The sequence below is a fragment of the Bombus fervidus genome, chromosome 16, assembly GCF_041682495.2.
Source record: "Bombus fervidus isolate BK054 chromosome 16, iyBomFerv1, whole genome shotgun sequence".
Lineage (NCBI taxonomy): Eukaryota > Metazoa > Arthropoda > Insecta > Hymenoptera > Apidae > Bombus > Bombus fervidus.
Genome location: NC_091532.1, coordinates 9,615,045 through 9,636,064, shown reverse-complemented (window position 1 = coordinate 9,636,064; position 21,020 = coordinate 9,615,045). Strand labels below are relative to the sequence as shown.

Here is a 21,020-nt window from a genome sequence, read left to right as displayed (position 1 = left end):
GAGAGTTTATAATCAAAATGATGAAATTAAGACAAAAAATATATGTATTTTATAGAGGTATACAAGTAGTTTTAAACAAATTACAATATTCTTTTATATGTCTTCAAACTTGAACAACAGCTTTGCCAACGTTTTTTCCTTGTAACATGCCAACAAATGCATCAAACATGTTATCAAAACCTTTTGTAATTGTTTCACGACAGCGAAGCTTCCCTTCGTGTATCCATTGAAGATTCTTTTGTGTGGCTTCTGATAAACGATTATTCCAACGAGTCACTACGAAACCTTCCATCCTTAATTGATTAAACACAAACGACGGTTGAAGAATCGTCGATTTTGGTAGCGATGATGAATCTGCGTTGTACGAAGATATAGATCCACATACAGCTACGCGACCAAAGGGTTTCATTTGGTATATAACAATACTAGAAATATCTCCTCCCACCTGTTGTTATAACATAACCATAATAAATATGTTGTGACAAAATTTTGATATTATTTTATAATACTAGATAACTGTACATTATCAAAATAGCAGTCGATTCCTTTTGGCACAGCTTTCCTTAAAGAAACTTCAACATCTCCTTTTTTGTAATTAATAGCATGATCAAAACCGAGTTCCTCTACAAGCCATTTACACTTCTCATCTGAACCAGCAATACCAATGACAGTAAGTCCAAAAACATGTTTTCCTATTTGACCAACATGGGAACCAACAGCTCCTGCTGCTCCACTCACAACAAGAACTTCGCCTTGTTTTGGCTTACAAATTTCTATAAGACCAAAATATGCTGTGGCACTGACATAGAGAATATGAAACTTTTGAATAAATTGTTTAGAACGGATAAATATATCATAGTGATCAAATTTATAAAAAATTATATAAAAACAGATCAGATTACAAAATACACATTTGATATAGTAATTATTACCCTGGCATTCCTAAAATTCCTAGATACAGTGATGGTGATAGATCTCTAATATCAGGTACCAGTGTTGGTTTTTGACTTAAGAGTTCATATTCAGATGAACAATGTGGATTTATAATGGTATGTGTTCTCCATCCCAAATAACCAACAATTCTTCTTCCTACTGGGAAATCTGGATTCTTTGATTCAATAATTTTAGCTATTTGTGCACCAATCATTGTTACACCCACTGGATATCTCTGAATATAAACTCGCATGTAAGGATCCACAGAGAGATATTCTGCTTCGACAAGGTACTCTGAAAATATAAATCATATGTTATTCAGCTTTTAGGACATTATATGTATATATGTATTTATTCCACAACATTACAATCATTTCAATATTTAATTTTTTAACAATATCATTAAATACTAAATATAAACAAAATATATTTTTATTTCTTATTATTTTTTATTTTTTTAATGTCACTAGTACTTATTAATAGTATGATAATCATAATGTTAAAGATATTAAATCATCTAATACAAGATTTATTTTAAATTTGTCATGCAATAATATGACAAGGGATATTGTTTGTAGGTTGATAACGATATCATAATTGTCTCATTTGACCCTACGAAATCGCGATAGCTGCGAAATACGTACAAACACGTTAAAAATATTCTCCTCGTAAGAATAAAGTATATTGAATGATGATGTCATTTAGAAGCTAAAACATCCATTACTGCATGACACTTTTTTCTATTTATGACATTTATAGATTGCTAAATTATTCAATATAAAACGTAGACGTTGGAAACATGTACAATGCATGTATTTTTTATATAAGTTGTGTAATTTCATCCTGTCAATGCAACGTTATTTTCTAAAACTTTTTTTCAAGTTTCACTACAGTTTTTCTTATCTTATATAAAAAATATTTATCTGTACTATTTTTAAAATTCATAGATAAATTTTTATTGTGTTCTTTTTTTATTTTTGAATAATGTTTTATAATATTTTCCGTTTTCTATTATATCAACGAAATGTATATATATTAAAAATCATATCAATAATAAACGAATATTTCTAGATATAATCTTCTTCAATTTTTTTCTATAAATTCAAAGTAATGAGTATATTTTGTATGTTTTTGTTTTTATTTTTGAGTGATGTTTTATATCTTCCATTTTAATCATTAAAAAAATGTGTATTAAAAAATCATATCTGAGCACAATATTCTGTAATTTTCTATTTTAGGACAAGATAATGGGTATTATGTCTACAATATTTTATAAATATGCCGCGTATTAATCGTGACGTCCGTTGAGCTAAGTCACGAGTCACGGGTTAAATAAATACATAATTACATCTTATATCATTTGATATTGAAGTTGTTGCACAATGTTAAAGGGAAAAAAAATGTAATCATAAACAATGAATATAGTGGATCTATGAATATAATGAATTTATGAGTATAATGAGTAAGAATATCAATATAACTAGATTTCTATTTTAAAAAATACATAGTTATCAATGTCAAATATTGATTAATGACAAATCATGTGACATCTACTTGCATTTGTTTAATCGATATATATACAACTCTATTATTAAAATCCTTACCTCCATTATGAAGAGAAGGTAATTCTTCTTCGATCAATTGCAAATCTGATGGCTCTGGATTCTTTTGAAAATGTTTTGCTACAATAAATCTTCTTGTCTTTACCATTTTTCATAAATATTTACAGGCAGTAGAATAATAACTTCGCAATAGTTTTAACTTGATAATTTGCACAATATTGTTTGGAATTGTAGTCGTTAAAATAACCACTAGAACATAAACTACCTAAATCAATGAAATAAATGGTATATAATCGACAGATCACTTTATGTGAACTGACTAACAGACTATTCTCATCGCGATGATTATTTTCTTCTGGAACTCCCCTCTATTTCTACGCGATAAGTAATTATACGACTTGATGAAATAACAGGATTTTTTAATTTATTTGATATTTTTGCAACAACAAGTTTAACTTATTAAAGATACTAAATCGAACTTTATTAATTACATAATTAATGAAGGTTTATAGTAAGTTTAAAAATATCGAAATTATATCAGAAATTAATGTAAGATATAACTGTACACAATTAATATTTTATTTTTATAACTTACATATGTATATATTTGTAAAGGATCAAATTTTAATTTAATACTTTGTATTATCTAACATCTAATACAATAACAATACATTTTATTATTACTATAATACATGTCAAATGCATAATGTTCTATTGAATATTTCATTACAAATAAAATTTCAATATAAGTTATAATTGGTTTTAGAAACAAAATGAGCATAATATTTGTAAAATTTACGTCAAAATTTAGTGTGATAAGTATACACATATACATACAAGTAATATAGAAAAATAGACATTTAAATGAACATAAATATTATTTCAATTTCAACATATGTCTTTTATTAAGTAAGTAGTTTGTATGTTTAAAATTTTTATTATAGTATAGTATACTATAGTATAGTATAGTATAGTATAGTATAGTATAGTATAATAAAGCAATATAGGATTTTTTAATGTATTTTTAAGTTTGTCTGTTTGCTTATATTTGATAACTTCTGATATCATATCTAATACATTTCTATCTGACTATTTTAACGGATATTAAAGTTAATATTACGATAATAGTAATAATAATTGATAATAATATAACATATTTTTCATATTTTATTACCTAATTTATGCTATAAAGGAGTATTTCATATTACATTTATATAATGATTATATTTTATTCTAATATTTTTGTATTTCATTAGCATAATTTTGTATAAATTATATTATTTCATAACACATATAACGTTGCTCTTTGTTATGTAATTAATTTATTTAATACTACAGATTATTAGACAATGAAAATTATACTACTCATTTAAAAAATTGAACTATTTGTTATATTTGTTATTATGTATCACTGTATAAAATTAAAGTTTGTAAAATATTATTGTAAATAATCTTTACAAATTTTAAGGTATCAAAATTATACTTAAAAAAATATAAAATACTTTTTAAATAAACTTTACTTAATGATACAAAATATTATAGTTTTATATGATATGAAAATTAACTGTATGAAAAATAATTTATGAAAATTTATTGTTCCAGTTATGGAATATAAAATACTTACACTTTTCTACTACTTTACATAATTTTTATTGTGCCTTGATGTAATCCCTACTATCTCAATTTTTTATAAAGATATAAATAAAATTAAGAGAATTATTAAAATTTTCTACAAAATACAATTTACATTTTTAAATAAATATAATTGTACAATTTTAATATACATTTTCAAAATTACGTTAAATTTTTTATATATAAAACTTACTGAAAGAGGCGAAAGCAATAATTTTTTTTATTTAAGGAACATAAATCCGTACGATGAAAAAAAAGAGTTTTTGAACTTATATATTGCATAATTATGCCAATGTTATCTTCTTAAATGTTTTAATATTTAAATCAAATCATTATTTTATTTTAAATAATACTAAGTGCTAAGGAATAAGTACTATGAAACAAGTACTTATATTAATGAAATTTTTATGGAAATTTCATAATTAAAATATTTTATCTTACACATAATATCAAGTTATATCTTATATCTGTTCCACACATCACGCATGGAATTTAACTAATAAACTAATACAATGATGATATATTATTATTCATTAGTAGGATTAGATGCACTATTTTTAACATGTTGTATATTATTTAGAAACACTATTATGTCCTATTTTTTACATTATCTTATTTTTTACTCTTCATGTTATAAAAGTATAATGTTTGTTTAAAAAATAAAAACCTAGATTTTGTTTGTATTGTTCCTGTAACATATATTTAATTGTTAAAGCTATAAAAGTTTTAATTATAATAAATAAACTACATTTCTTTTCCTAATAAATATACAACATGTCAAATGCGATTATAGAAAGTTTCAATTAAAATTTGAGAAATCTGTTTTGAGTTTGATGGATGGTGTAGAAATTTTTATCTGTGGCTTTACAAGATCTACTGGTCTAGTATGTCTTTGTGCTTGTTGGTGAGTGGATCTCACTGCATTTTCTAATTTAGTTTTTAGTTCTGTAGATTGAGACATTAACATCTTAAATTCCTAAAATAAAACATTGAATACTTAGATACTAGTAATTTGTGTTTATTTTGTATTTAAAGATAAATTTATTTAAAGAACATGAACTAAGTACCTGAGGATATTTTGGTCCTATCTTATTAAGCCATTGAAAACTTTGTTGATGAAGACTTAATTGATATTTGGAAGCATGTTGTAGTTGATCTCCCTCCAATAAATAATTAATTAGGATTGGCACAAGTAAAGTCAACATCTGTATGCCTAATTAATTACAAAAATATGTTAAGATTATAACAAATTTACAATTTACAAATAATTTACAATTAATCAAATAAACTGCATTTTATCATATAAAATACAAAGTAAATATATTACTCTCTTTTTACAAACCTTGTAAAAGGTCTCCTGAATAGCATGTAACATACTTTTTGTCATAACACTACTCTAATATTGATATACTATTGTAAATGATATGTAATAAATAAAATACAAATAATACAGATTAATACGTACGATGTGAAAGATCGGCAAGTCCTATAAGAGCTTCAACTGTGCTAATACATTCCAAAGTGAAAGATAATTCTAAATCAGTTGTAATCTGTTTACTCTTGTCACTGTATAGATATTCTACTAATCTTGGAGCTAATGCATGAATATAAGGAGTGCTTATTACACGATCTGGATGTAAAAATATCGTTCTCAACGTTTGAACGCATTTTAATTTGACCTATAAAATTTCAAAGGGTAAATATCTCAAATTATAAACAGTGTATAACATAATATTGAAACATTATTACCATTATGTTTTCTGACTGGAAAGCGTGTCTAAAATGATTTATACACGGAAATTGTAAATTCGGTGCACTCACAACTTCAGACGATGCATGAAGAACAAATACCGCAATACCTAACATCATCGCCACTTCATCCATTTTCGTTTCATCATTTCCTACAAATATATTTTAAAAAATTTATTAGCTAAATATGTTTTAGTATCAAAACAAATTTTATGTGATTTTAAGTTCAAATACCGGTTTTTGCCAGATCAATGATTTTGGCAAGAGCACTTTGTAAAAGACTTGTCCATTGTTCCTGACTTCTATGATCTTTTGCATATTTATTTGTGGTAAGACTTTTTATACAATGTAAAGCTGCATGAACTGGTGTATCTGATGTTGTTTTATTGCATTCACTGTCCGTACGCACTGCAGTTTCTCTAATCACTCCAGTTGATAAATACAGGAGTGTTGGTAAAATTGCTACAGCTCCTAATATTAAAAGACTATGTGTTAAAAATAAATATTTACTTTGTTTAAAAGCATATATTTACCTTGAGGAGAACAAAGAGTAGGAAGAGACTCCATTATATTAAGAGCAGCAGCTATGAGTTTCCCACTTTCTTCAGATGGCATATATCCCCTTTGGGATAAAATCGCTGTTGTTCCATCAGGATTAGGATTTAGTGCTGGGATTTGTCGGACTAAAAGACACAAACACACTTCTAGAATAGCAAATACCAATGACTTTCCAGGATTAAGTTCACCACTTTCTTCTCCTTCCCCTAGTAAATCTACATGTTGAGTTTCATTGCTTTCTTCATGTGCTGATGCTATTTCTGTTATAAAATAATATACACATTTGTATATTCAATTTTCCTGAATATGTAAGACAAAATCTTTTTACCTTCCAATTTAGATTTCTTTCTCTCTGTCAAATCTTCCTGTGCTGCTTTCATTATTTGTTTCAAAACTTCCATTACTATCATTTGTATTACGAAACTTTCTCTTGTTAAAAGCATTCTACAATAAAATATACAGTAAGATATCATAATATGTATATTTATATTTATATAAATAAGGGACTTGCCTGTGAAGAACATTACATAATTCAATCGGTAATGAACGGTCCGTAATTAAAACTTTACGAGCCCAAATAGAATCTAATAAAGTGTACAATGCATTTAAACATGTTTCTGTATTTTGAGTAGACTCCGAAGCACGAGGGCTGCATAATGCTTCCATACATATACCTAAAATAATTAATAAATATAACTATCTAAAAAATAAGATATAATGTTTAATTTAATATTATCGAAGGATTTTTACCAAATAATAAATGGAAACGTTCAACATTTGTAGTATTATTAGTAGAGACATCACTGTTATTATTATTGTTATTATTATTATTATTAGTTGCGTTTGATGCTTCCACTTCATTTTTACTCTCTTCTAATCCAAATCCTTTTGCATTAAGCCAAAGTGTTGCAGCATGTAAAATTGGTGCCCATGATTCAGCATAATGAGGTCGAGCAGATTCCATTGTATCTGTTGTGTAAAAAGCTCCACCATCATGAGGTAATTGGCTGGAAAATTCTAATAAAATATTGACTTATTGTTATAAGTATTTTGTATAAATAATTTAAAAAATTATATACAGTATACAAACTATTTATACCTGGAGGTAAGGAAAGTAATGCGTGATCTCTCAAGGCAGCTAGCCAATATTGACTTAAACTTAATAACTCTGGTTGCACTAAGCTTAGTAAACTTTCAGTTTGAAATTCAAAATTCCCAAAATCTTCACAATTACCATCATCAATTTGATTCGAATTTTGACTGAATGTGTCTTTACTGTTTAATGCAGAACCATCTTTTACCATAGCAACTACATACACCTGATGAAGAAAGTAATAAGTATAAAGAAAGAAAGGATAGTATTATAATTTGTTTCTTACCTCTGCCCAAGCTTTCAAAATCGCTAATCTTTCAAGTGTTAACAAACTTTCGTTATAAAGTTGTGGTCGTGTATGTCCTTCCCTTAATTTTTCTAGAGAAGATACTAGTAGCTGATGTACTCTACGAAGATCATTGAGATCTCTAGCAACTCCGCTTCCAATCCAAGCACTACATGCCTCGCATGCTGCAGCTGTAACATGCGATGCTGTTTCTGCTGAAAATGCAGGTCTCAACGCAGCTCCAACCTGTGATAATTATTAAATAATGATGTGATATATTTATAAAATATACTTCAAAATTCTATATTTATAATTAATTACTTGTGCTTGGAACTGTTCAAGTAACAAATGTCCAGGAAATTCTGGTTCAGGAACTTTGGCAAATTTATCTATGATTTCTTGTAACGTTTTCAATCCTTCAAGCCGAAGAGGGTCACAATCACTTGTCGCGGCCATAAATGCCATCCGTACTAAATCGGAAAGATGTAATACTAGAAAGTCGCCTGTAATTAGGAAATATTAGTAAAGTTATAAGTTGGTAGTTATATTTAAAAATATTACAATTTGAAAAATTAATACTTTTTCCCTTAGATGTTTGCATCTCTTTCGCTAAGGTAAGATCAAAGTGCGCTTGTTTATTATTCACACAAGCAGCGACAATTTTTCTAACACACTGTGCTGCAAATACTCTAGTTGGCCACCTTGGTGTAATAGTTGGCCGTTGTTTTGTAGATTCGTCTGCATGAAATTCAGCTTGATCATCATCTCCTTCTGTATCTGCATTATCAGTATCCGTAGTACTATCTTCGACGTCAATAGTATTTCCTTCTTCATTATTACATGTTTCTATACGTCATGAACATGAATATCTTATTAATCTTATTCAATTTAGCAATGGTTATCTTTGTTGACATATTACAGTATATTATAATACCTGAAGCTATTGTAAGAACATCTTTACATAAGGACAACCATTGAGATAAATGATCTGCTGCTAAAATTTGCAGCATACTCGTTAGCGTGTCATGAATGTCTTTAATTAATTTGCTATCAGTTTCTGTGTCTAACATACTAAACAAGACCCCCGGTAGACCAGTTTCTGTTATAACAAGACCTTCTACTATATTGGTATCTCGACTTTCGTTAGCTAATGTCATTGCATGTTCGCAGACTTCTTTCGCTTCGCGTTGAGCCAATTGTCGAAGGCAAGAGATTGCAGCTTTACGTAGAAGCAAATGATTGCTTGATAAAGTTCGCTATAAATAAAATAAATTTCAATATAAAAAAAGGTTTTTATATCACTTATATGGGACAAATGAAATATAAATGTAGTGTAAACCTTACACATAGTGTAGGAACCAGAGAAGATAAGTTAACATGTCTTGGTGCAAATAAATGTAGTTGCTGAAGACATCCTGTAGCTTCTGCCTGTACAAGAGGGTCTTGATGATCTTGCATAATTGCACAAGCACACAAAAACGATGAACGTGCCATACAAATCGTTGATGTATTACCTAAACATACAAACAATCAATATACATTATGTGTATTTAAACTTTTGTAATTGAGGTACAGTAAAAGCTATGGACCTTGTAATTCTGGTCCTATTGTTGTGATAAGAGCTGATAATACTTTTCCTATACACTGATGTACATCAATATAAGAATGAGGAACATTAAGAAGAAGAGTCAATGCTAAAGATAATGTAGGTTCAACATAGCCTCGAAACATTGGTCCACCAGAATCAGCTATAAGTGCAAGAGCATGCAATGCCCATACCTGAATAAAAGGATAAAATAAAATTTTTTTAACTAGTGCCTAACTGAAACTAACTATATATTTTAATTAGTGCCTAACTATACATAAAAGACTATGTAAGAGTAGCCTAAAGAGTACCTAACTAAAACTAGCTATACATATATCAATATAAACTCACTTGTACTACTGGAGATGAATTATCTTGAGCAAGTGCAAGTAAAATACTGACACTTGTATTCAGATGTTGACTAGATCCCATCCCACCCACGTATTTATGAAGACACCCTAACGCTAAAGAATGACCAGTTCTACTAGCAACATCGCGAGCAGATTTTAAGCGGTCAAAACTTGTTTGTGCTAATTCCGCCGTAAATTTGGGATCAGAAATAACTTGAGCCATTCTTCCAACAGCTTCTCCAGCTGCCCATCTTAGTATTGAATTACTACTTACCAAAGCACTCTATAATATAAACAACATCAATTAAGTTCTCTGTAACAAATAAAATGAAAATATAATGTAATGTTATTATAAGACAATGTTTACAATAATGAGATTAGTCGCAGATTTCTTAACATCTTCTTGACCAAAGCCAGTTTTTGCTTCATTCAGTCCCTTTAATCCGCTTAGCACAGCCGTAAAAACGTTCATCTGTATTGCTTCTTGTCTACCAGATTTTGTATGTTTTATACATTCACTGAAATGATCTAACATCTGCAATCTATGCTTATTTGCTACACGTGGGAAGATCTGACCGAACAGGGATACAGAGAGATCAATGACTGCAACTCCCAAAGGTAAAGGTCCAGGAATTATATCGTCCTAAAACAGTAACAATGGAATTAAAATCATTACAGAAAATCTATATTTTTAATAAGATCTAAAAAACATTACTTGTGGTACAGGTCTATAAAGACAACATGGATTGTGTTCCAAAGCTCCAGACCCTGCAGCGCTATTTGGTTGCAGCTGAAACAAATACAATATATATGTAGATTGAGTAAATCCCATTTTTATCTTTTATTGTTTTTACTATCAATAGTATGAACAATACAAAGTAAAAAATAAAAACAAGTGTAACACATTTATCTTAATAGAACCCATGAATGTGAAATTAATTACAATTAACAGTTTTTAAAACAAAGTATAAATTGAGACTACCAATCTTAATATTTATCATTATTTTATAAATTAATTTATAATATTCATAAGAAATAAAAAAAGTGTAAAAAGAAAATTGTGCAGATGAACAGCAGATAATGAAAGGCTTCATAGAACATTACTCACATGTTCCAAATCTGCCCTTCTGTTTGGTTCCATCTGGATATGAGTGGAAATATGAATGTTAATTTCAATTAATATTACATATGTTAAGTTTCCTTATAGTTTGACCGCTTAGTTGTTACATTAAATTTCTACATTAATAAAAGTTAATAATGGTATATGAAAGATATGTTAACAGCATCTACACATAGAGCACATGAAAAATGTATGTAGAACACTGTTATAAAGTAGTATTTTAAAACACATACTTGATCTTCAATTGTACGATGATCAGTTTCTTGTAACCATGTACCAAGGATTACAGAATCATTGGCATGACAAACTGCACGCAATAATGAAGTTGTAGTATTTCCAGGATTTTCAGTTAATGTAAACTCTGATACCAACATCCTTAAGAGATGTGTATAAGAACCTGTTTAATATTTGCAATTATTCGTTTCTTTAAGCAGTACCTCCACATAATTTTTATAATTACAAGTATTTATCATTACCTTCAAAAGTTTGAGGTGGTAATAATAATAGTGTCTCATATAAACGCAAACGAACCATAGCAGCTGGAGCCTTTAATTGCTGACCGTAATTTTTCAATACAGGTGATAAACTGAAATGTTATTTTGGATATAACATTAAACTAAGAATATTTTAGAAGCAACGACTAGAAATATTCAGAAATATATATAAATATAACATACTTTGTTAACATTGCCAATGCAGATTCAATTGGTGTTAGAAGCCGTCTTGTAATATCGTCGTTTAAAAGTTCGGGGCAATGTAACAAGAAACTATGCATCGCAGATAATGCACCAGCTCGACCTTCTAAAGTCACTTGCCATGTAAAAGCATCACCTCTAGCCTTTTCGCTTTCGAGTTCTTTATTTGAACGAGGAAAAGAATTTCTCCATAATAACAACATTCTAGGTAATAACCCTTTTACCACCGCCGTTCCTAAACCCATGGTTTCTTATTAGATATAATATTTTAAGGATGCGAATACATTTACTATTTAATTGTTCTACAACACATTGATTTAAGTGTACTATACCAAGAGTCATTATAGCTCCAATTAGAAGCCATCCAGCATGTGTTCTGTTTAACGATAAACGACTGTTTTGACTTGCGCTTCTCAAAAGTTCTTCTGCAGTATTAAATATAATCTAAAATGAAATTATTTTTGTTTTACAAAATTCTATGCCATCATAAAATCACATGAGGAGACATAAATGTTGTTTAAAAATAATTACTTTTCCTTTTGTATGTGGAACTCCAAGTGGCGATAAACGAACGCTACCGAGAACTGCAGCTAATGCACTACTATATCCAGCTATTGCTTCTGGTGAACTACGCATATTTTCTATTCCATCTACGCAACGATCAATTAGAGGTGTTATCTGACTTGGTACTGCTACACAAATGCAACGTAAACACCACGAAGCTGCAAGTCTAGCTGCTTGACATGGATGAATCAAAACAGCCATAATGGTATCAATTAAATCTGGAAAAACATTCAAACTAATATAAATATCAAAAAAATTAGTAAGTATATATCGTATATATGTAGGATACATACTCAAAGATTGATCAGACAATAAATTACAAGCTGTTGTACCCAATCCTAAGATCAAATTTCCCATTTCTTGCAGTGCACAAACTAATAGATGTTGACTGAATAATGTTTCTTGATTACAGTCCTTTGCGTTTTCTGGACTAAAATCTAAGAATTTAGAATAAAAAGATAAAAAATACATATGTATATTCTATTAAATTACTATAACAATAAAAACTAAAAAAAATTATTTTTACCAATAGAATTCATCTGTTTCAAAATAATGTAGGCTATTTCTTTACATGCAGCAGCTTGAGCCCCTTCTCCTAATAATTTCCCTACAGTACCATGTAATATAAAGTTAACACATTTTCTAGAATAGACAGCATCAACATGTGAGCTTGCTGCTTTTGGATTCGTTACAAGATCAAGTACATGTGCAACTAATGTGCCAACATTGCGTTCAAGCCATGATCCTCCTAACATTTGAACAAATACAACATATGCCTGTAAAATATCAATGAATAATTAATTAGATTGTTTTATAAAATGAATATGAGATGTTATCTTTTGTATTTTTTCTTACATGTGTGACTCCAACTCGAACTTCTCTGTTAACACTAGAATTTCCTTTTATTATTTCTCCAGTACCCTTCAAAAAACCTACTCCACCTCTTAAAAATCCGGACATTAAAATATTCAAGACTTCGTCAAGTGAAATTTGTTTACAATTTTTATTTTGTGTAACTAAAACAATAATAATAACTAATAGTTCTTGCATAATGCATAATGAATACTTGAACGTGCAAATTCAAAATACCTGAAGGACTTTTTCCTTTTGGAGCTGGAAGCTGAGTCATTGCCACCAATGAACCAAGTAATTTTGCAACAGCACATCGTACTTCATAGTTTGAACCTTCAAATGCTCGGAAACAAAGTGTAGCAACACTTTCTATTTCAGTAGTATATAAAAATGATGCATGATTTAACATTTCTAATAAACACTGTAAATATTGCATTAAATATATTTTAAGCAGTATATTTACAAAATATCAAATAAAGCATAATAAAATACCTTTGCAGCAGCACATCTTACAGCCATTACCCTATCTGTAAGATAATGTCTAGAAACTTTATATATTTCTTTATGAACATTTGTAATTGCAGATCCCATGCCAGCACAAACCTAATAATTAAAATATATGTAAGATTTTCAAAATAATTTTAATCTCTGTATAATACCAAATATTACCTTTTCTAGAGTATGCATAATTTCTATTCGAGTTTGTGACTCTGCAGAACGTAAAGACTTTATTAATATTTGTACAGTTTCTTCATATGACCTGCCCATCATTCTTCCTAATTTTTCATACATGCATCCCACACAACATATAGCAGCTCTATAAACAGTAACAAATTTTAAAACTTACAGAATGTGTAAAATTTAGTACTAACTAAATATACAAGAATTTTACTTACAATTTTGTTGGGAGGAAGCTTGGAGAATCATCTTTATTTCTAAGAATATCATTACATTTATTAACAGTATCAAAAAGCAAAAATGTATCACCAACACTAAATAAAGTTGCAAGACATCTTGCAATAAGTCTTCGTGTAGGAGGCCCAGGAGCTCCTTGCATGTGTTTGGTTAATTGTTCTACTAGCTTTTGCTGACATCCCTTAATATCACTCTGAAAGTTATACATTATTATAAAATAAAAGTTCAAAACAACAAATGTATTATATATATATTGCTTGGCAAAAATACGTTGCAACAAGGAAATATATCATTTAAATCAATAATACCTTTTGTGCAGCTATTAAAACCTTATCTAAGAAACGTAACCATTCAAATATAAAAACTGGCCTCTTAGCTTCTGGGATTTGATTAAGGGCATCCTCATTGAGAGTCAAACTATGACTCAACTCCATCATCATTTCAATAAATTAGTTTCCAATGTTACCCACTTTCTTCCTGCAATTAATCATATATTATTAACAAACTTTTATTGTTATTATTTCTAATTAGAGAACTAAATATGCATTTTAAAGAATCATAACAATCTGATATCTCCCTTTCATAAAATATACATATGTATTTTTATCACGCATTAGAAACAAACAGATTATTTATTAATACATAAATATTAGTACTAAAATTTTATAAAAATATATAATTAAATACCAGAAATACTGCCGATATCACCAGTATATAGGAAATAACATAATTTTCTATTTCTTTTTATATAATATATTTGTAATCACTCCATTTCATCAACGTAAAACTGTTAGTATTCGTATTTATCTACGTTTCACATTAAAAAATAAAACTATGCAAAGTAAATCACTTTATAAACAGCATGTCATTCGGTATTTAACACCTTTCAACAATTTATATAAACGGGTAGAGCAAGATACAATTTTTCCACGTAATTGACAAATCTTAACCTGATTTAGGTTAGGATAGATCGTAATCATCTGGATGAGAAACATTGACAACGAATTATTAAGATTGCTTACTTGACGTATTTTTATTATGTTTGTATATCATCATGTTAGATTGATTATTTATCTTTTTCAAAGATTATCATAAAATTAATTAAATAACAAATCATGTTAAATTGAAAAAAGATAATTATAAAACATATTATCAAAAAATTTTTTATTATAACAAATATAAAATGTTAACAATTTTTTTCTATATAGCCAATATATAGATATCTTATATATTATTTAATTATTATTTATAACATACTCAATCTATATATACAACTAATATTGAATTTATAAACAAATTAATATATTACTTTATGTCACATGCAGTTTATCATACTGTTTTACGTCTATATTCAAATGTAGTATGTATTTTTAATAATAAAAATAATTTTTTTTTTATATGATTCCTAGTAGTACAAAGTTTAATTTGCTGAAAATTATTTTTAAGGATACTGACGTAAATAAATTCGCACTTGTGAAAAGTGCTTTTTATTACAAATCATAATGTCAGATGTATACATAGTTTTGTGTTGCATACATATCTATAAGGTATACATATTGATTAAATATTTTCTGAATGCAATTTTGTATTTACTGCATGACGTTTTTAAACTGCAAATTGATTTTTAAATCAATTGGGACACGTATATGCGTTATAAATTTGTGTTTGTAAGTCACGGGATGTAGGCTTTTCATAAAAGAACTCAAACATAACATTATCAACATTCAGTCATAATGACTTCGACATAATGCATCTCGTGGATAATTATAACATTAATATTCTCCAGTAAAGAAATGTACGATCTATATACTATGTATGTATGTTTTGAATTAATGCTTTGTCAGAGTAATTTCACAGTTAATGATACGTCCACTGATATTGATAAACATTAATGATCGTATCACTACTACCTTTTTCTTTTCTTTAGTCTCCTAGCGCTGATAAATTATTCGAGAAAAATTACATCACTCCTTCTGTCTTTAATTTATGCAGAAAAATGTATAAACATATTTTTTGAACATTTCGCCAGTCAAACTACTTTATTTAAAAAAGGAAAGGATTCTTTATTTCTCTACCACGGTAAGCCCATATCACCAAAATATTTCATTTTGGATATTCGTAAGATTTTTTATACATAGAGCTTTTTGGGAATATGTATAGAAGTAAACAAGGTATTCATCTTTTCTTTGGAAACGCTTGTTAAAATTAATTTCATAACAGGAAAGTCAATTCTGCGAAACAAAGCTGTTAGTCACACATCTACGTAGATACATGATAATTGAGGATTAATATATGTAATATACGTATGTATGTAAGCTACTTTATAAATATGAATCGTGATGAAGTTACATTTTTTTTCATTAGTCTCCATAATTCATAATGCACTGTTCGCAAATACTCAGATTTATAAACGATTATTATATAAATGACGGAAGTACTTGAAATCGTAGAAGGTAGCGTTCTCTTCTGTAACTTTTTATTAATTATAACTTTTTGCATATTTTTCCGGATACTAAGAGGTTCTAAAAAAAAAAAAAAAAGAGTAAAGATTGTCTCTCCTCTAGATTTTTATTTGAATGTCCCAAGATCGTTAAACCACAGATGCATAATTATCATAGTTGCATGTATCAGTAAGTAATATATCAACGGATTTCACGTCACCAGTACATTACTTTTTTGCGTTCATCTAGTGTCTCGACACTCGAGCAAACATAATAATTAAACTGTGAGTGTTTATGCATTTATGGGAAATTTGAAACGCATATGATGTAAAGCTGTATAAATTATTTTTAAAAAGTACTCTAATAATAATAATAACAAATCTTGATAAAAATTTAATTCCTTTTATTACCGTAAAACTATCAAATTGCAATAAACATTTGCAGTTTAATAATAGCTATTACCCCTTATTATGATGCGACAGTATGTGGAGAACCAGAAAGAGTTAGATTCGGTAAAAATGAGCGTCACCGCCGCGACAATTTGCCGTTTGAGGATAGCATAAATTCATACGAATCAGTTCACGCGGGATGCAAATCTTAGGCGGGAAATTAATGCAAAACGCTCTTATAGACTTCAACAAAAATTAAATACGTAAACGCGGCAGTAATTTGCTGCGGCGACTGTGACACTACTCGTCTGCTCCGAATCTTGGAAATTACGAAAATCAATTACATTATTTATTACGAAACTGAATGAAATGGAGCAGAAAACTCTCACTCCTAAATGCATACAATATCACTAATCATGTTATACGAACCTAGAATAGTTCTTGTTTAATAGTTTTTGTCAGTTTTATCGATCGCGATTTATGCAACGATTTAAATAACTTTCCCGCCACTACTTATCCCTTTTATCATATAGTGTGTGTAATTTAACTGGAAATGTAATACCTGGAAATGCCTAAATAAACTTACGGATACGGAAAAATGTTTGAAGCGAACGTTATATAATATCAAAGGAAGCATTTCATACCGATATTTATTTTGCAATGATCTTGAAAAGATCTATGAAGATTTTTATTTTTAAATGGCAGCTATATTTTTTATTTCATATTCTTGCAGTCGATATCGAAACGTTTTCAGAACACTACCTACTTGCATCTTTCGTATTAATTACTATCGAGATATTAAATTTCAAATACGATGTGTCGTCAGAGTCTTAGCGTTATCCATTGTAAACAACGGGGTGGTTACTTGGTCGGACTTCCTACATTATAGTGGCTCTAGAAAATGAGTGTATGCCAAATTCTATCCTTAAAGCAATTAGTCGCTTTTCCTCCTACGCGTCTACTATTAAAAAGTACACAATTTTTTATCTTTCTTAAGAATTAGTATCACGATAGTAGTTTATGAGAAAGTTACAAGTAAATAGCGCTTTGAGAACGTTTCGATATCTGCTACAAGAATATGTAATAAAAGAATATAATTGTCGTTTAAAAACATAAACGTGACATGTACAGAGATTTTCAAGGTCGTCGCACAGTAAGATAAATAGCGATATGACATGTCTTCTTTACCATCGTGCAGCATTTGTTTCAAACATTCCTTAGTATCACATAATTTTCGAAATATTTACATATTTACACACGTTTACAAATAAATGGAACACACTGTATATTGCTGTTACAGGCATGGCTTAACTTACAAATTATTTTTTAAAACACGTTAATCCGGCATACATACAATGCCACTGTATAAAGATTAAAATGAAAGTAGCATTCGTGTTGTTCGTGGTCTATGAAAGTTATCGGGAAACTCCAAGAAAATAAAAGGAAATGATGACACTGATTATTATGGTTCACTGCAATAACTAGCAACATTGTCAAGAGACTCGATAGCTTTATGATCGAGAGTGCAGTGATAAACTATATTTGCTGTTAAAGACGGTAAAACATGTGTTATTATAATCATCGACGGCAATAAGTAGCCAGAATATTTTGGATTTCGTTAATTGAACTAAAGTGGGTCATAATTGCGAATAAATTGTAATAAGTGGTGTACAAAATAGTATTGATATTTTCCAGCGAGTTATGCTTTGTCTGACAGTTAAGTGGAATATTTCACCAAAATCGTATTGATTCACATTCGTCATTAAATATTTACGAACTTTTTCCATCATAGTGTCGGTTTCTAATCCTCATATCAGCAAAACCTGATTTCGTTGAATAAAACTAGACGTTTTCTATACGACATGAAATTTTAAAGCGATTCTTACAGAACACATGTGCATATATATATTACCTTTACAGGTTCATCATCAGACATCTTAAAAAAAGTTTGACGTATGCAGTGGTAAAAAGTAATATACGTCATCGAATGGTATGCCGAAAACACATACATATGTTTATCGTAGATCTGTTGTAATTACGTATCAATAGAAGCGAACTGCACGTAAGATTATCATTATATCATTAAGGGTATCCTCAGGCTATCAATACATGTTGTCAGCATTTCAAGGTTCTCAACTAAAAGGATCAATATGTACTGTCAATATAATATTGTCAATATTTATTGACAAACTGCATTTCCGTTAAGAATCTTGAAATATTGGCAATATTATTGATTGTCTCTAAAAAGAGTCCTTAGGGTTCCTTTTCATATATATATATATATATATATATATATATCATAAAAACTTTCAGTTGTCGTGAAACGATCGTGTATTGCTTTCTATCGAATTTCATTGTTGAAATTAATGAATTTAAAAGTTCGTTATTAATTTAGACAGATACCTCTTTATGTATTTAATAATTAGAAAGAGAAAATATTTGAAACCAGTTATTTAATAGTACCAGTATTAATGGTGAACTGTCCAATTCGTCAAGTCATGATAATGTAGACATTACATACATATGGGTGGAACATTATGAGTCAAAAAATTAATATAGATTTCCAGTAAGTCACAGTTCGGTTTGTATTCACAAGTGAGGTTGTCTACATTGTCAAACAATTATCCGCAGAAACGTGACGGAGCCAATTAGTATCTGTCTTTTTGCGGATTTTTTACGATGATTGTCTATGATATGTGTTTGCGGGCAATTGTCTATCAGTATAGAATTAGCTTAAGAAGATACAATCAAAATCAAATAGAATCAGTAAAATTTAAGTGATGAAGGATGCTGCAAACGGCCGACGAGTTCCCGATAAATTTATTACTTCTGCAGCAGGTAATATTGTCACTTGTAATATACTTTCGTCTTGAGGTTCAAGGTTAACAGAGGATCACCTTGATATAAGTAAATTCTTTCTTTTATCGATTCAACGTACCACTAATAAGAATATGCAGTTTTATCCCAGAAAATTTAAGGTTCTCTAGAATTTGGAAGAAACAGGTAGAAATAATTTATTCAATGTTCCAAAGAATCTAAAAGAGCAGATAAAAACGCATTCATTAAAGACAATTTTTTTGAATGCAATTCATTTTATATCGAAAACTTTATATTTTCAATTTAATAAACAATAAGATATTTTAAACAGCTCATTGACTTGCCCTATATATATATATATATATATATAAATCTAAATAATATATATATATACCTAAATAAAAATAAAAATATTATGTTACTATATCTAATTGGGTATCACGATTAAATCTAATTCTTTGATTTTGACACTGTTAATTTGGTTAGAATGAATTTTAGTGACTTTCAACTTTGAATGATTATTTATGCGTCCTCTCAAATTATTTAATCTATCGGTCTGTCAATAATTTTGAACACGTTTCCGTCTGAATTACTGGTTCAACTACTTAATGAACCAATTAAAGAATGATATTGAATGTATACTTTTAAGAAGGATCTATATTCTGGGACACTGAACGTGGATACATGGATATATGTAAAGATATTTTAATCTTTTTAAGAAAATTTGTTAAAGATTACCTATGTAATCTTTAGACGTTTATACGTCTGAAACAAATTAATTCAAAAGAATGTGTAAAAATATAAAGGAGTCGAAAAAGTTAGTTCAACAATAAGAACTGGAATCTCAATATTATTTTTCAAGAGAATTTAGAGGATTCTTCAAGAGATTCAACTGTGAATAATGGTTCTTTTGACAAGTTTTATCCTCCCAATGAATAGAACATGATAGAGACCAAAAACATTCGGCTTTGAATTTCTAAGTCAAGGTGTTTAGTTTTGCAGTTCCTTTTTTATTATCTAATTTCCATCAAACCAGAGATGTAGAATGTTATTGCAATGACACGACATATAGTTTTGATACACTCTGTATTTCTAGTTTTACTAAAAATGCATTTCTCAGTATTTAAAATATTTTGTTTGTCTACATTAATGATAATAATATTTTATATTGTAAAATATCTATTTTAATAAATTTATAATTGTGTTTGTTTAAATATTCTTATTTAAAATATTTATTTTGATATTATAAAACTAAATGTTTTACTAATTACACTTCTTTACTAATTGTTTACCACAAATATTTTACTAATTACATACACTTCCTAATATAGTGAGAAATACCTTCCTTCCGCTTTCTGAATTGAGCAATGAGTCTGCTTTTGGTACGAGAGATGTTATTCAATTTTCACTTTAAAAAACAAGTTGACCATATTTCCAATGCCACATAATGCTCAATATTAAGCAGGACGTCAAAGAATT

At 28.7% G+C, this 21,020-nt stretch overlaps 2 protein-coding genes across 4 annotated transcripts; both read right to left on the bottom strand.

Annotated features, from left to right (window-relative positions):
* Nucleotides 1-26: 26 nt before the first annotated feature.
* Nucleotides 27-2,851, bottom strand: LOC139995604 (prostaglandin reductase 1). 2 transcript variants are annotated; one of them, XM_072019216.1, is made up of 4 exons: nt 2,538-2,851; nt 933-1,227; nt 523-799; nt 27-445 (listed from the first exon to the last, which is right to left on the bottom strand). In XM_072019216.1, the coding sequence occupies exons 1-4, from the start codon at nt 2,641-2,643 to the stop codon at nt 104-106; spliced, it is 1,020 nt and encodes a 339-aa protein (XP_071875317.1). In that variant the 5' UTR covers nt 2,644-2,851; the 3' UTR covers nt 27-103. The 2 variants fall into 2 exon arrangements, with proteins under 2 accessions (XP_071875317.1, XP_071875318.1); XM_072019217.1 differs by lacking the exon at nt 2,538-2,851 and adding an exon at nt 1,578-1,715.
* A 1,281-nt stretch (nt 2,852-4,132) lies between these two features.
* On the bottom strand, nt 4,133-14,886 carry LOC139995588 (HEAT repeat-containing protein 5B). 2 transcript variants are annotated; one of them, XM_072019196.1, is made up of 34 exons: nt 14,582-14,886; nt 14,203-14,371; nt 13,876-14,087; nt 13,649-13,796; nt 13,472-13,582; nt 13,217-13,400; nt 12,983-13,143; nt 12,654-12,903; nt 12,421-12,564; nt 12,095-12,345; nt 11,896-12,007; nt 11,546-11,798; nt 11,345-11,454; nt 11,102-11,265; nt 10,857-10,889; nt 10,464-10,538; nt 10,116-10,391; nt 9,750-10,031; nt 9,403-9,592; nt 9,158-9,327; nt 8,748-9,069; nt 8,393-8,659; nt 8,135-8,316; nt 7,814-8,059; nt 7,534-7,753; nt 7,185-7,451; nt 6,946-7,108; nt 6,763-6,878; nt 6,410-6,694; nt 6,111-6,347; nt 5,877-6,028; nt 5,593-5,806; nt 5,195-5,340; nt 4,133-5,103 (listed from the first exon to the last, which is right to left on the bottom strand). In XM_072019196.1, exons 2-34 carry the CDS (start codon nt 14,332-14,334, stop codon nt 4,927-4,929), a joined length of 6,252 nt encoding a protein of 2,083 aa, XP_071875297.1. In that variant the 5' UTR covers nt 14,335-14,371; nt 14,582-14,886; the 3' UTR covers nt 4,133-4,926. The 2 variants fall into 2 exon arrangements, with proteins under 2 accessions (XP_071875297.1, XP_071875298.1); XM_072019197.1 differs by lacking the exon at nt 10,857-10,889.
* Nucleotides 14,887-21,020: the final 6,134 nt, after the last annotated feature.

Excerpts from the sequence above, each read along its gene's own strand:
- LOC139995588 (XM_072019196.1), bottom strand. The coding sequence starts at position 14,334 with ATGATGATGGAGTTGAGTCATAGTTTGACTCTCAATGAGGATGCCCTT. Across the intron at positions 13,583-13,648 it reads TTATGCATACTCTAGAAAAG|GTTTGTGCTGGCATGGGATC; the intron begins GTAATATTTGGT and ends TTTAATTATTAG. Across the intron at positions 12,904-12,982 it reads TTCGAGTTGGAGTCACACAT|GCATATGTTGTATTTGTTCA; the intron begins GTAAGAAAAAAT and ends GATATTTTACAG.
- LOC139995604 (XM_072019216.1), bottom strand. The coding sequence starts at position 2,643 with ATGGTAAAGACAAGAAGATTTATTGTAGCAAAACATTTTCAAAAGAAT. Across the intron at positions 800-932 it reads GGAATTTTAGGAATGCCAGG|TGCCACAGCATATTTTGGTC; the intron begins GTAATAATTACT and ends TCTCTATGTCAG. Across the intron at positions 446-522 it reads TCGACTGCTATTTTGATAAT|GTGGGAGGAGATATTTCTAG; the intron begins GTACAGTTATCT and ends TTATAACAACAG.